This window comes from Ochlerotatus camptorhynchus, unplaced genomic scaffold, assembly GCF_037179485.1.
Source record: "Ochlerotatus camptorhynchus isolate MF236.1 unplaced genomic scaffold, CSIRO-AGI_Acam_v1.1 ptg000370l, whole genome shotgun sequence".
NCBI lineage: Eukaryota > Metazoa > Arthropoda > Insecta > Diptera > Culicidae > Ochlerotatus > Ochlerotatus camptorhynchus.
This window is the reverse complement of record NW_027040858.1, coordinates 1,174,823-1,192,011: the sequence shown is the minus strand read 5'-3', so window position 1 is coordinate 1,192,011 and position 17,189 is coordinate 1,174,823. Positions and strand designations below refer to the sequence as shown.

Here is a 17,189-nt window from a genome sequence, read left to right as displayed (position 1 = left end):
CGAATTACCTCACTACCCACTGACCATTATTTCATTTTTACGGATAGTCTAAGCTCATTAGAGGCTATTCGTTCAATGAGGCCGATGAAGCACTCCTCCTATTTCCTGCCTGAAATACGATCTAAACTGAGTGCTTTATCTAACTGCTCCTATACTATCACCTTAGCTTGGGTCCCATCTCATTGCTCAATTCCGGGTAATGAGACAGCGGACTCGCTGGCGAAGGTGAGCTCTATGGAAGGCGATATTTTCGAGCGACAAATCGCCTTTAACGAATTTTTCTCCATTGCTCGTCAGCAAGTCCTCATCAATTGGCAACAAAAAAGAGAATGATGGTGATTTGGGAAGATGGCTACATACTATTCTCCCACAGGTGTCGAACAAACCATGGTTCAAAGGATTGAACATGAGCCGCGACTTTATACGCGTTATGTCAAGGCTTATGTCCAATCCATGTTCGTTAGACTCGCACTTCTATCGAATTGGGCTCTCAGGCAGCAATTTATGTGCCTGTGGCAGTGGTTAGCATGATATCGAGCATGTTGTTGGATCATGTACCCTACACCGTGTTGCCAGATCTGAGTTATCCACATCCCTCAGGGCCCGAGGAAAACAACCCGCGATACGATAGTTAGTATCACCGTGTGTTCTCCCAAGTTGTTAGCTTCCCATCGGTGTACTCCCATGTTCGTCTTTTTCTCCAGTATGTCGCTTAGTTCGAGATCAAGAGCACATTGCTCGAAAAAACCTTGCGTTATCAATCCCTACCCTGCCATCCGTTTGTTACAATTTGTTACCCCTAACCTCGAGATAGCCGCGAGTAATCGGCCCCCGTTTTACTAACGTTAGTTTTAATTAATATTGTAATCTAAACGATGAATATCGGCTCCACAAAGCTACGGCACATGAGCCTGAAAAAATAAACGAATTATAAAAAAGGGCATCCACTTTGATGTGATATTAAAATTATTTTTTTGCTGTGAATGATGCGGTTCTGGAGGCTTTCATCCTTGTAGATTTGCCCGTTAATGGTGCCTGATGTTTTTTTAATAAGTTCGTTTATTTGGAAGGCTCAATCGCGTTAGCTTTACGGAGCCGATAGTTCATTGTTCTTTGTTTGTAACAAAATTCACTTAATTCTATGTCTAGTAGGAGTTGGGCCGAATTCTCGCGGCTTACTCGAGGTTAGAGAGGTACATTGTCGAAGGATAGGATCAGGGGAGGAGCTTGGGGGTAAGGTTTCGTTGTCTCATCAGAGCGTTGTCGCCAGTATGAATGGTAGTGCGGTTCTAGTTTCGTCTGGAGTTCGACCGGCTATGGTGACCAGTGGGAATGGTGCCTGATGTGATGAAGGGCTGACTCATTTTACCACATCTACAGATCGTCTGCCAGACAAGGAATTTTTTGGCAAATTCTGCTTCTTCCACGGTATACTTATGTTCTGATTGTCATCAATCACTTAAAAAAAACATTTGTTTCCCTCACGTTTATTCGGAAAACTTGTTGGATCTACTAGCACTTTTCACACTATTTCATTCGAACGTTCACTAAGAACTAGCTGACTTATCCTGAAGCTACTTCCTACCAAACCTACCATAGTTACCTTAATCGCTTCGGTCAGCTGGGAAAGATGAAAGGTTCCAAGAAGACACGTCGCTGGATTCAGGTTGCACCTCGTTGTTTACTCAGAACTCGCGTGTACTGCTACAGCCGTCAGCGATGTTGTCTAATGCCGCGTGGGAACGTTTGATTGCTGATGTATAGAGGAGGCTTCGTACATAATAATAGATCAGTGTAATGTTGCACAAGGTTGTAGAACAAGTTTGCCCAAGGAAGCAATGTTCTTTCTCTTATGCTTCGCGATGTATGCTGATTTTTAATAAGTGACTTAGGGTGGCCCCTAACAATCGGTTTTTCTTCAGTAATATTTTATACATTGTTCCTCGTTAAATATACCGTATGCGTGATAATGTTTGCACCATCGTACAAATAAGGTTCCCGTTTCACCTGTGCATACAATGCCTTTACTTTGCATGCACGTAACCTATAGCTCATACCGTAGTAGGCTGTGTATAAAAGAAAATGATTTACTTAGTTTGACAGTTGCACCATGACGAAGTGGCAGCGTATTCGTGATTTGTCCCACGCGCAAATGTCGCAAAAAGACATTTCAATCGCCGTGTTAGTGTCCCGGTGGACCGTCAAAAGGGTTTTAGACCGAGAAAAGAAAGGACAACTGTCCGCGAAGGTGGCCAAAGGTCAGCTCGGGTTCCGAGGGTTATCTCTGCTATCAAAAGGAAGATTCTGGTGTGGAGGCCGTAATAGCAGCAAGTGGAAACTCGATCGATGATTAACATAGTTTAAGACTCTGAGAAACATCCCCCTTTGAATAAATAAAAAAAAACTTGAAAACGAAATTTTTAAGATTTTTTTAATGTCGATGGTGCAAACATTATCACGCATACGGTATGTTCTAGACACTTTTTTTTATTTTTCATAGTCCACATTTTCGCCCAAGCTAAGTTTGATATCTCAGTTTGTTTAAAAGTTGTAAACGGTTTTCACAGAAAAATACGTAATTTTAAAATGTTTATACCTAAAAATAAAGATCGTTGTTTTTTTATGTTATTAGTTGCATTTGAAAAATCATGGTTTCATTAATCTACGGTGAAAACACTGTGAAGGTTATTTCTACTAAAAATGAGCGCTATATAATTTTGAAAAAGTGTTTAGAACGTACTGTAGACGAGAAATTAATGCATAAAAATTTGCTCTTGTAAAATTGATTTTTTCACCCCACACAGCAAAAAATAAATTTTAATATTACATCCAAGAGGATGCACTTCAATCTTATCGAAAATCTCATTATGGCCACAACAGTAAACAAATACAGTAAAAGTAGCGTAATGTCAGTTCATGCACTGTATTAATGAAAATTTTAAACATTTTGGCAAGTAATATTACACAATTTTTTCGACACGATTGAAGTGCATCAACTTTGATGTGATATTAAAATTATTTTTTTGCTGGGTACATTACATATTAAAAACATATATGAATCGTGTACCATTAGAGATAGCAAATGCAAAGTTACTTCAAATCAATTGTTCTACAACTTTGGGAGCAGGAGGTTTTGATCCGACAAAACAAAATTCAAATTATCCAGCACTTCTGCAATGCATAAATTACTCAAATTTGGCAAATAAACTTAAGTGTGTAGGCTAGAGGAGACCTCGATCATTCCCATCATCGAACGCGTTTTCCATCAACTGAATGGCCTTTGTATGTGATGAAGGTATGCCAATATTGATTAATGACATTTTTTTCTTTCAATCACTTTTGGTATCGTAATGCACGGAATATCGGACGGTCCCTAAATATTCCGTCTACTTTGAGACATAATAAATATGTGTGATGATTCAGAACGAGTCTTTTATTAGACTATGATATAATGTACGTGCTATTTTGATAATGATGATGATGATGATGGTCCCACCTCTTACCCCTACAAAGGTTTGAGCTGGACGATTTATCTTTAAGATAATTATATATGACATTTTAACCAGGTTGGCAAACAAAATCGAACTGGTTTCAGTTACAGATATAAATTCCCTCTAGAGTTTACAGTTGCTTCACAGCGATATAAATGTTGAAAAGCTCAGGCGTCCACCTCTTCGCCTTTTTGTCCACCTAAAATATTCATACGTATTACAAGCAATCAAGAGTTAATGAACAATCAACAAAGCATCCTATTACACTAGCAACCCCGCAATCTGATGCTATCATAATTTTCAGCAATGTCAGGAATGCTCACGAACCCCCAACATTTGTCAGAAAACTTACTACTAACTCAAGGTATGTTCCAAATAAGCTTCAAAATTGCATTTTTTTTTTTATCAAATGTTAAATTCAGTCCTCTATATCCGTAATACGCGCGCGAGGCTCAAACCTTTGTAGACTACTATTTTTTTTTACTACTACTATTAAATCATATATCAAAAATCCATCATCACCATCGTGGCGAACAAAATAGTTTTTGCAGTGCTACAATAATTATTAAAAAGTCGTTATAACAGCTATCCATACAAAGTAATCCGTTAAAAATAACTTCGTCAAGATACATAATTTGTCAATTCATAAAAAAAAAATCACTGGATAACCGTTCAAAAGACAGTTTTAACGTGTGAAATGCAATGTCTCTTAAATTCTGCTAATGTTGTTGAACGTTTAATGTGTCTAGGCATCGAATTGAAAACATTTATTCCTTTAAAAAATAATGAATTCTGTGAAGCACAAGTCAAGAAATGTGGTGTTCTTATTTCATCCGCGTTTCTAGTATTATATCTATGATAGTCACTTCCTCTTTCAATTCGATCACACAAATATCGAGGCAGCAAACCGTTAACTACTTTAAAAATGAACACCATAGTCAAATATACAATTCTTTGCTTCACCGACAACCATTGTAAGGCGTCTAGCATCAAAGTTGAGGAAGTGAATCTATTACATCTCAAAATCAAACGCATTATTTTATTCTGCAAGCGCTGTAATCTCGATATTTGTGTTGCATTGGACAGAAATAAAATGGATGGGCAAAAGTCTAGATGAGGAGAGATGATTGATTTGTATAGCTGTATTTTACTGGCAATAGTTAAATCGTTTTTCAATCGACATAGAATTCCATACTTCTTGGCAATTTTCTTGATGACATTGTCAATGTGAGAGTTGAACTTAAGTTTGTCATCAATAATCACGCCAAGATATTTAATCTCCTGAACGCGATCAATAGTCTCATCATCAATTACAACAGAGACGTTCTCATTTAATCGATTCCGCGAAATTACCATAAATTTAGTTTTACTTGTATTCAATTTTAACTGCTTACACTTCAACCATCTACTTAGATACTGCAAATCTTCATTCAAGTGTGAGACGGCAACTTCTAAATCCTTAGCTGCAATGAATAACACAGTATCATCTGCAAAAAGGTTAATGTCGCAAAACCGTAAAACACGTCGCAAGTCATTAATATACATAATAAATAAAAGGGGCCCTAATACACTTCCCTGGGGCACTCCAAGGTTGTTCCCCACGGGACTGGAAACAGAATCATTAAAAACAGTCCGTTGAGTTCTGTCAGACAAATAGCTTTCAAACCATTTATATGCAGTACTCGTAATTCCAAAGCGCTTGATTGTACTTAACAGTAAGGGCCTAGAAATTGTTTCAAAAGCGCGTTTCAGATCCAAAAAAACAGCAACAATCGTATCTTTACGCTCCAAGTTGTCTTTCCACTTTGCTAACACCAAATTCAATGCAGTTTCACAAGAATGACCTTCCCGATATCCCGATTGTTCTGGTATCAACAAAGAGTTGCTATTCAAATACTCCAACAGCTGGCCTTTAACAACAAGTTCTAAGATTTTCTCTAAAGTGTGCAACATGTTGATGGGACGAAACTCTTCGGCTTTAATCGTTCCAGCAGCTTTTTGAATAGGAATCACTAAGGATTCCTTCCAAATTTGTGGCACATGTCCATTCTGCAATGATTCATTAATAAGGTCCAGAAAGATGTGGCCAATGACATGAAAGCAATCTTGAATAACTCTAGCATTAACATTATCTACTCCAGCCGATTTTCCTAATGAAAAACAAATAACTCTAAGTTCATCTAATGTAATTGGGTGAAAAACTTCAAATCTGCAACTACTATTAACTGGCTGTTTTATTTCGTCAGGTTCATCGACCAATTCAATAGATTGATTAATCAATGAAACACTGTCTACGAAATAATCATTAAACTTAGATGCAATTACTTGTTCTGACTGTTCTAATGTGCCATTAAAAGTTATGGACCGCGGTTTGCAATTACTAGGTTTTAATAAAGATTTCAAAATTTTCCATAACTCTTTGCTGTTGTTTTGATGCTGATCAATCTTCCTTTGAACATATTCACAACGAGTTTTCTTTATCGATTGTGAATACTTATTACGCGCGATTGTGTACCTAGTCCAATGATTGTCATTATTAGATCTACAAAACTTTTTGTACCATTTGTCCCTTTTCCGTTTAAGACGCAAAAGATCCAAATTGTACCAGCTGTTCGAGTTTTTCAAAGAAACAAACTTTTGCTCAACTAGTTGATTGGTACACGTTTTCAAAGCGTTATTAAGAACAGCTGTAGATTCATCTAAGTTACCGGCCGCGAATGGACCGGCCGAAGAAGAAAGCAAAATGCATTACGCCAAAACGTCGCAAAGTAACAATACTCTGTTATTCTTCCAAAAGTGGTTGAAAGCCATACCTACCAAGAAATAGATTTATTTCCACCGCATCTTCATCTGAAATGTGACGATGGTTATCTTTGGAAAGAAACTTTATCCAACTTTGTTGAGTTCTTATTAATGTCATATTCCATTCGGAAGAATGAATTCAAATAACGTAATGGTTTTAAAGTCAACATAGATTTGGGAGATTTACGATGGAAAATTCCCTTTTGCAAAGCATAGACCCGTGCATTTATTGTAATTATATTGTTTTCCTTTCTTTCCCATTTCAGCTCTGGACCCCGATGAACATCATCCTGTTCAATCTGGTGTGCTCGGATTTTTCCGTGTCGATCGTCGGCAACCCGTTCACCCTGACGTCGGCCATCTCGCACCACTGGATATTCGGTCCAACCGTGTGCATTGCTTATGGATTTTTTATGTCCTTATTGGGTAATTTTCTGAAATGATACTCTTCCACACTGTCACTGTATTTCATCGCTCAGATCATAGACTGTTCATTTTATATTACCCTTCCCCGTTCCCAGTCCAAATGCGCATTTCCACTCAACTTTCCATCACGCTATTTATGTTGACTTTATTTCACGAATGGAAGCACAGGAAATGATAATTTTTCCCGTTACAAACACACTCAGGAAATCCAAAACGCCTCAATGTGATTCGCGTCCGGGTCGAGTAGCTCAACAGAGGAAACAGAAAACCCACTTGACTCCAAGAATAAGCTCATAATATTGAAATGTGGAAGAACAAATTCTGCTGCTTTCGTTGCCTGTCGTGCGGAAGTGTGCATTTTTTGCGAGTGGATCATCCTTCAACTTTTGCTCAATAACGCATATAAATTAGCAGATTAATGATGCTGGTAAACATTTATGTAGCCGAGTTTGTTTCGGCGGTTTCCTTGGAATTTTCAATCAAATTAAACATCTTTCTTAGTAACAGATTATGCCCGTCTGGAAAAATTTCCTCTGTTTGCAAACCTGTCTGTAAAATTGGCTAGGATGGTAATGATGGAATCTTATTCAAATATTCATACAAGCGACATGGGTTTCCAAAAGATAATTTTTAGGAAAAAAAATCCATTCCTACAGCGTGGACCCTCGCTAATCTGACCGTTTTTAATCTGAACACTTTTTAGTTTGAACCCCGCTAATCTGCACGCCGGGTAAATTAATAATAGCTCAAACGTCATTTAGCAGATGGAAAGGAGGAAATAGAAATGGAACGAGGTGAAACGGAACGCAGCATTAAAAACAAAACAGCAAATAAGAAACTCGATATTCTGAAGGTCATAGGGTTACTAGAAGTTCAAATTAAAAATGAAGCCCCGCATGCTGAAGGCACTTTTTTGCAACATTCATGTACCTCATATTTTTCTCATGTAGGTTTTTTGAGAAAAAGTGTTTTGAAGTATATTTAGTTTATGAAGGCGTATGTGGAATATTGACGATACAAAACTGTTACGGATCGACATAAATTCAGCTGAAAATGATTGTTGGAGATTGAAGTAGTCAAAATACTACGTTTCAATATCGTAACTTTGTCATGAGCTAATAATGTTGAAATTTTTAAAATAATTAAACTATGGTTTAGTCTCTAAATTAACTATTATTATTAATTCCATCTGTTTCATTTATTCTTATCAATGCTTACATAAGAGCACCAACCGAGGCTCCGACGAACTTGAATCCTCGAGTGGATCAGTCTTGTTAGGCTCTGCACGGGAAAGTGCTTTCAGATGTGCTGAGCTTCTTCCTTTCCCGTTTTAGTTGATCGAATGGTGACATCAGCTCCACATGGATAACGTCAAACGTTTCAGGTGCAAAGTCAGCACACAGCTTATTTTCCTTTCTGGTACGCTTCGCTAGCATGCGATCTCCCACCTGTAAGTCACACGTCTCGTTCTCTCACGACCTTGTATTCCTGTGATGCGGTTATGACGTATACGACGTCCAAACATGAGCTCCGATGGAGGCTTCTCTGTAGTCGTGTGACTTGCTGCGTGGCACATCAGCAGATATTGCCTCAACTCTTCCCGCCAGTCCTTCTCCAAATCCTGCACTATTCGCAAACGCTTCAAAATGGAGCGGTGCTGGCGCTCCACTACCCCATTCATTTGAGGTCAATGAGGAATCGAGTGTACTAGTCGGAGACCATACTCCTCACAGAAGATTCGAAAATCTTCAGCGGTAAATTACTTTAAGACTCTCCGGTATCCCAAATCGGGAAAAATAATCATCAACGCAACAATAGTAGCAGACGTCGGATTGGTCCTAAGGAAGTCAATGGCGACCTGCTCCCATGCACGTGTCGGCAGCTGCTTTCTTACCATTGGTTCTGGAGGGTTTGGTGAGGATACCAATGAACAACCACGGCATGCTTTGACATATCTTTCTACATTCTGGTTCATCTTTGGTCAGCAAATATTAGCCCGAAGATGTCCTTTTCATAATTCGAGCTCCAGGACGTGCCTCGTGTGCCAGTTGAAGAACTTGTTGTTGCAATATTGTTAGGGGCACTATAATACGGTCAATGCTAAGCAACACATCATTCATCCTGCACAGCTCAGGAAATATAATTCTGTATTTTCAAGGTACCTCGTCAGCAATTCCAGAATCCAGAGCTTGAAAGTTTTGATGGATTTGAGGGTCTTCACTAAATCGGACCTTCTCTAAATCGTCCCATTTTAGAGCAATTAAACTACTTCGCGGATCATTAGCTTTTCAGCTTCGTCGAATGGTTTTGGCGAGATCGTCGAAAGTCTAGAAAGCGCGTCTGCTATATTGAGCGTCCCACAAATGTGTAAGCTCCTATTTTGAAAACCTTGTAGATGTAACACCCAGCGCTCAATTCGAGCACACGACCGCGATGTAGGCAAAAAAAGAAGAGTTAGTGCCTTGCAGTCCGTTAGGGGGTGATTTTCTGAATATCTTATTTTCTAAATGTCCGATTTTCTTAATTTCTGATTTTCTGATTTTCTGATCAGCTAATTATTTGATTTTCTGATGTTCTGATTTTCAGATTTTCCGTTTTTCTGATTTTCCGACTATCCGAATTCCTGATTTTAAAATTTTCTGATCATCTTGTTATTTGAGTTTCAGATATTCTGATTGTTGGGTTGTCTGATCGTTCAATTTTTTGATTTTCAGATTTTTTGATTTTCTGTTTCAATAATTTTCGGATTTTCTGATTTTCTGCTTTTGTGACTTTCAGTTGTCTGATTTTCAGATTTATGATTTTTAGATCATCATATTTTCTGATTTGCTAATTTTCTGATAATCTGATTTTCTGTATTTACGATCTTCTGAATTTGTGATTTTCTGATTATCAGATTTAATGATTTTGAGCAGAGTTGCGACCTATCACACTCACGATCGTCAAATAGCTGATGGTAGTAACGCTTTGTACATTCAATGGGCTCGTCGAAGCGCTCTCAATGACCATCCATCAAGTTGACGAAAGAAGTAAAAAGCAACTGGTGAATGTCTGCTTCGGTTGTAATCCATCACCGATCTAACCATTCCCGACAATCACGACACTCATCTGTGCTCGTATTGAAGCAGTTGTTACTTTGCTTGCTTATGTGAATGTGTTGGTGAGTGAGCCCAATAGCTTCCGTTTAATGTTGCCTGCTTTGCGTGTAACTCACACAGTCACGCGAGCCGAGACAAAATTGGAATTCGTAGACATTGTTTTCATTTCTTCTGTCATGTCGCTTTTTCTAATCATCGTACTACAGAAGTCTTCGTTGTGCTTTTAATCATCAGCAGTGAGTGTAACGTTTTGCTTGTGAGCAGCGACCATTACTGGTGATTGTTGTTTGCCATGGCTCTACGTGGCTCTGCGTGACAAAACGTTCTGTCAGCGATAGTCGGTTGATGCGTAGACGAGTGTCACGTGAGTGTCATGATATTTTGCATCACTGATTTTGAGATTTTCTGATCATCTAATGTTTTGTTTTCAGATTTTCTGATGTTCTAATTTCTCGATTTTCTGATTTTCTGATTTTTGGCTTGTCTGATCGTCTGGTTTTCTGATTTTCTGATAAAATAACAATCTGATTTTCTGATGTTCCGACTTTCTGTATTTCAAATGTTCTGATTTTCTGATTTTCTAATTTTCTGATATTCTGAGTTTCTGATTTTCCGATTTTCTAAATATATGATCTTCTGATTTTGAAATTTTCTTATTTTAAGATTTTCTGATCATCTAATGTTTTGATTTTCTGATTTTCTGATGTTCTGATTTTCTGATGTTCTGATTTTCTGATTTTCTGATTTTCTGATTTTATGATTGTGGAATTGTCTGATTTTCTGATTAAATAACAATCTGATTTCTGATGTTCCGATTTTCTGTATTTCTTATGTTCTGATTATCAGATTTACTGATTTTGAGATTTTGAGATTTTCTGATTATCTTATGTTTTGTTTTTCAGATTTTCTGATTTTAATTTTTTCAATCGATTTTCTGATTTTCTGATTTTTCGATTTTCTAATTTTCTGATTGTCGGATTGTCTGATCGTCCGATTTTCTGATTTTCTGATTAAATAACAATATGATTTTTTGATGTTCCGCTTTTCTGTATTTCTAATGTTCTGGTTTTCTGATTTTATAATTTTCTGATATTCTGAGTTTCTGATTTTCTGATTTTCTAAATTTCTGATTTTCTGATATTAAGATTTTCATCATCTAATGTTTTGATTTTCTGATTTTCTGTATTTCTGATGTTCTGGTTTTCTGATATTCTGAGTTTCTGATTTTCTAAATTTCTAAATTTCTGAATTTCTGATTTTGAAATTTTCTGATTTTCTAATTCACCGATTTTCTGATTTTTTGATGTTTCAGATTATCCGATTTTCTAATTTTCTAATTTTCTGATTATCTAATTATCTAATTCTCTGATTTTCCGTTTTTCTGATATTCTGATTTATTGGATTTCTTATTTTCGGTTTTCCTATTTTCCGATTGTCTGATTTTCCGTTTTTCTGATTTTGTTAATTCCTGATTTTCCGAATTTCTGATTTTTTGATGTTCTGATTTTGTGATATTCTGATCTTCTGATTTATTAATTGGCTGAGTTTCCGATTTTCAGATTATCTGATTTTCTGATTGTATGATTTTCTGATTATCTGATTCTCTGATTTTCTCATTATCTTATTTTCTGATTATCTAATTTTCTGATTTCCTGATTTTAAAATGTTCAGTTTTTCTGATGTCTGGATTTTTTATATTCTGATTGATTGACGATTGTCTGAATTTCTGATTCTCTGATTTTCTGATGTTTTAATTTTCTGATTTTCTGATTTTTTTAGATTTTTTGATTTTCTGATGTTTATTTATCTGGTTTTCTCATTTTCTGACTTTTTGATTTTCTGATTTTCATCTCATTGTCTGATTTTCTGATTTTCTGATTATCTAATTTCTTGGTTTTAGGATTTAAAAAAAAAAAAAAAAAAAAAAAGATGATGATGGTCCCACCTCTTACCCCTACAAAGGTTTGAGCTGGACGATTTATCTTTAAGATAATTAAATATAAACATTTTAACCAGGTTAGCAAACAAAAACGAGCTGGTTACAGTTACAGATATAAATTCCCTCTAGACTTTACAGTTGCTTCACAGCAATATACATAAATGTGAAAAAGCTTAGGCGTCCACCTCTTAGTTCGCCTTTTTGTCCACCTAGAATATTCATAAGTATTACAAGCAATCAAGAGTTAATGAACAATCAACAAAGCATCCTATACACTAGCAACCCCGCAATGATGCTATTATAATTTTCAGCAATGTCAGGAATGCTCACGAACCCCCGACATTCAGCCAGAAAACTTAATACTAACTCAAAGTATCTTCCAAATAAGCTTCAAAGTTGCATTTTTTTTTATCAAATGTTAAATTCAGTCCTCTATATCCGTAATACGCGCGCGAGGCTCAAACCTTTGTAGACTACTACTTTTTTTTTTTTTAACTACTACTTTAATTCAAATATAAAAAAAAAATCCATCATCACCATCGTGGCGAACAAAATAGTTTTTGCAGTGCTACAATAATTATTAAAAAGTCGTTATGACAGCTATCCATACAAAATAATCCGTTATAAATAACTTCGTCAAGATACATACTTCGTCCATTCATAAAAAAAAAAATAAAAATCACTGGATAACTGTTCAAAAGACAGTTTTAACGTGTGAAATACAATGTCTCTTGAATTCTGCTAATGTTGTTGCACGTTTAATATGTCTAGGCATCGAATTGAAAACATTTACTCCTTTAAAATACAATGAATTCTGTGAAGCGCAAGTCAAGAAATGTGGTGTTCTTATTTCATCCGCGTTTCTAGTATTATATCTATGAAAATCACTTCCTCTTTCAATTCGATCACACAAATATCGAGGCAGCAAACCATTTACTACTTTAAAAATGAACACCATAGTCAAATAAACTATTCTTTGCTTCACTGACAGCCATTTTAAAGCGTCCAGCATCAAAGTTGAGGAAGTGAATCTATTACATCGCAAAATCAAACGCATTATTTTATTCTGCAAACGCTGTAATCTCGATATTTGTGTTTCATTGGCTAGAAATAAAATGGATGGGCAAAAGTCTAGATGAGGAGAGATGATTGATTTGTATAGCTGTATTTTACTGGCAATAGTTAAATCGTTTTTCAGTCGACATAGAATTCCATACTTCTTGGCAATTTTCTTGATGACATTGTCAATGTGAGAGTTGAACTTAAGTTTGTCATCAATAATCACGCCAAGATATTTAATCTCCCGAACGCGATCAATAGCCTCATCATCAATTACCACGGAGACATTATCATTTACTCGGTTCCGCGAAATTACCATGAATTTAGTTTTACTTGTATTTAATTTCAACTGCTTACACTTCAACCATCTACTTAGAGAACGCAAATCTTCATTCAAATGTGAGACGGCAACTTCTAAATCCTTAGCTGCAATGAATAACACAGTATCATCTGCAAAAAGATTAATGTCGCAAAATCGTAAAACGCGTCGCAAATCATTAATATACATAATAAATAAAAGAGGCCCTAATACACTTCCCTGGGGCACTCCAAGGTTATTCCCCACGGGACTGGAAACAGAATCATTAAAAACAGTCCGTTGAGTTCTGTCAGATAAATAGCTTTCAAACCATTTATAAGCAGTACTCGTAATTCCAAAGCGCTTGATTGTACTTAACAGTAAGGGCCTAGAAATTGTTTCAAAAGCGCGTTTCAGATCCAAAAAAACAGCAACAGTCGTATCTTTACGCTCCAAGTTGTCTTTCCACTTTGCTAACACCAAATTCAACGCAGTTTCACAGGAATGACCTTCCCGATATCCTGATTGTTCTGGTATCAACAAAGAGTTGCTATTCAAATACTCCAACAGCTGGCCTTTAACAACAAGTTCTAAAATTTTCTCTAATGTGTGCAACATGTTGATGGGACGAAACTCTTCGGCTTTAATCGTTCCAGCAACTTTTTGAATAGGAACCACTAAGGATTCCTTCCAAATTTGTGGCACATGTCCAGTCTGCAAAGATTCATTAATAAGGTCCAGCAAGATGTGGCCAATGACATGAAAGCAATCTTGAATAACTCTAGAATTAACAGTATCTACTCCAGCCGATTTTCCTAATGAAAAGCAAATAACTCTAAGTTCATCTAAAGTAATTTGGTGAAAACCTTCAAATCTACAACTACTATTAACTGGCTGTTTTATTTCGTCAGGTTCATCGACCAATTCAATGGATTGATTAATCAATGAAACACTTTCGACAAAATAATCATTAAACATAGATGCAATTACTGGTTCTGACTGTTCTAATGTGCCATTAAAAGTTATGGACCGCGGTTTGCAATTACTAGGTTTTAATAAAGATTTCAAAATTTTCCATAACTCTTTGCTGTTGTTTTGATGCTGATCAATCTTCCTCTGGACATATTCACAACGAGTTTGTTTTATCGATTGTGAATATTTATTACGCGCGATTGTGTACCTATTCCAATGATTATCATTATTTGATCTGCAAAACTTTTTGTACCATTTGTCCCTCTTACGTTTAAGACGCAAAAGTTCCAAATTGTACCAGCTGTTCGAGTTTTTCAAAGAAACAAACTTTTGCTCAACTAATTGATTGGTACACGTTTTCAAAGTGTTAGTTAGAACAGCTGCAGATTCATCTAAATTACCGGCCGCGAATGGAAAATCCACGCTTCTCTCAACAAGATTTGAAACAGCCTGTTTCGAATATTTCCTCCAGCACTTCAATTTGACTAAGTCATCGTTATTATTGATATTATCTAATACATTAATCACTAAGGTCTCATGATCGGTTATTTTCAAATCAGCATCCGGAACTGAACAAATGGAATCAAAATTGGAATAAACGTGGTCAATTAAAGTTCTACTGTGCCTGGAAATACGCGTATACTCATCTACCGTTTGTTTTAAATTGAAAAAATCAGCTAAACGCTTCAAATGATTCGAATTATGGTTGTCACGCCAATTAATATTAAAATCACCAGCTAATATATTTAATTTACTTGAATCAAGGAATGTCTCTAGCCAGTTCTCTAAAACATCAACAAAACGCTGGTCACTAGAACTGGGAGAATGATACAAAACACCATAATTACCCATCTTCATGCCACGCACAACTGTAATGCCCAAGAACCAGTTACCATCGATAACTTCGTTGATTCGAAGGTCGAATTGAATTGATTCTTTGACATAAATAGCAACACCGCCAGTGTGTCTAGAATGTGATAAACAAGCAGCAACAATATATCCCGGAATACTATACTGATCAAAAGCTTCAGTTTCTACAATATGAGTTTCAGATAATAAAACTAAAAGAGGACGTTTTTCCTCAACAATCTGACGTAATGCTACGTAGTTTGTTGACAACCCCGCAATATTCAAATATAAAAAATCAAATTGATTCACATTCCTGGAACTTGGCTGCTATTTATTGAAACGCAAGCTGCTTTTCTTCTGTTCAAAAAGTCTTTTATATATCAAACATTCAGGACTAAATGCGGCATGGTTGACGTCCAAGTTCATTTTACGTTCTTTATTCATTTTCAAACAATTAACACATTTCAATACAGTTGACGTACACTCCGATGTTTTGTGTTGTTGGCTGCACCTAGAGCATCTCTCACAATTTTTGCAATCCATGCTCTTGTGCCCAAATTCTCCACATTTGAAACACCTCAATACATTAATCGCGGGAACTATAGAGCACCGATCAAACCCTACATTTACTTTTTTCGCGCATAACAAACATTTATACGTATCGAAATCGACTTCAATCACAACACTGAACTTGTTGTACGTGAAGCGTGGATTTTCAAACATATTAACTACTTTTACATCATTTATAGCGATGTCTTCATTCTGACTTTTTAAATAGTCAATGAAGACATCGGAGGAATACTGATCGCTCATGCCCACTATTTTCAATCTCGGCACCGAAGTGGGAACAACAGCACTATAGCTTTCACCCAGATTGCTTTCAATACCATTTTTGACATCACTTACATTTGCTCCTGTTGCACACTCAACAATAATGGAGCCATCTTTACCATTTCTAAAATTACTGATTTTGTGTGTTTTTGGATCCAACTGAGTTTTCAAAAACTTACGAGTGTCTTCGCAAGCTTGTTTGGACTCTTTCGGTTTAATCACAATGACCGGACGAGTCTTACGATTATCTTGTTTGTTACTGTTATTTTTACTGTTACTGTTACTAACATGTTTACTTTTACTAGCACGACTGTCTCTTTTTACAACATCCGCAAAACTCGCATTTTCTTGAAAAACATCATCATTATCACTATTACTGATTACTAATTTACGTTTTTTGCGTCTGGTATTTTGGTCCGATTCCGACTGAATCGTCCTAGATACACTGCACTGATCATTCATTACCGCTAATTTGTTTTCCGCATCAATTTTAAAAAATGAACTTTTCATATTATCCAATTTCTCACAAATTAAATTTTCAAAACCATTTACATTTCGGCTTATATCTGCCATCCCGCTTTTAACCGCGATGTCTATCTGAGCAGCAATGTGATCTCGTATGCCAGTGATAGAGTCCGAGAGTTGAAAAACTTTCTTCATCTCTTCTTCTATCCTATTGACGCGCGAGATCAGATCATTCTGCTCGCCACAACACTGACCTGATAGACAGTTACCACATTTGAAAACAACATTTGCATTATCTGCTATTAGGCGCGCCGCAGCCTTAGTGAGTGCCGCACAATTGAAGTGGAACATTCCATTGCACGGACCTACACATGTGACTGGGAGCCCACTAATAGTAATAGACTCCTTGCAGACATTACACACATCCATATTACCACGCCAAATTAAACGCGCACACTGTTAGCAGTAGACATATACAGGGGAAGAGAACACAAAATAAAATTTTACCGCCGCAGCTCACTATACAAAATCAATAGCGCGCTGGGGGGAAAATCAAAATTAAATCCAAAACGAGTTGCTAGGCAACCGTTCTCTACTTATCCTGTTAAAAACAACACAACGGGCACGCGTTGGGATGATCCTTTCGCGGCACACGGCACTATTTCACACGAAATTATGTATTTATTTCCACAGCACAACTCAACAAAAACACTACTTTGTTCGCCATATCTACTTTACTATCTACTCAATGTAATGATTTAATGATATTTTAACTGTCTTATTTTCTGATTCTCTGATTTTCTGAACTTCTTATTTACAGATAGTCTTATTTTCTGATTATCTGATTTTATGACGTTCATAATTTTTTGGTTTTCTGTTTTTCTTTCTTATTTTCTGATTTCTGTTTTTCTGATTTTCCGATTTTCTGATAACAGAATTTTTTAATAATCTGGTTTTCT

At 36.5% G+C, this 17,189-nt stretch overlaps 1 protein-coding gene across 1 annotated transcript in view; it reads left to right on the top strand.

Moving 5' to 3' along the window:
• LOC135710093 (vertebrate ancient opsin-like) overlaps window positions 1-17,189 on the top strand; it is a 146,646-nt gene that overhangs the window by 75,928 nt on the left and 53,529 nt on the right. Inside the window, exon 3 of the mRNA XM_065232570.1 lies at window positions 6,560-6,719. Coding sequence (XP_065088642.1) covers window positions 6,560-6,719 — 160 coding nt within the window. The remainder of the gene's footprint in view (window positions 1-6,559; window positions 6,720-17,189) is intronic.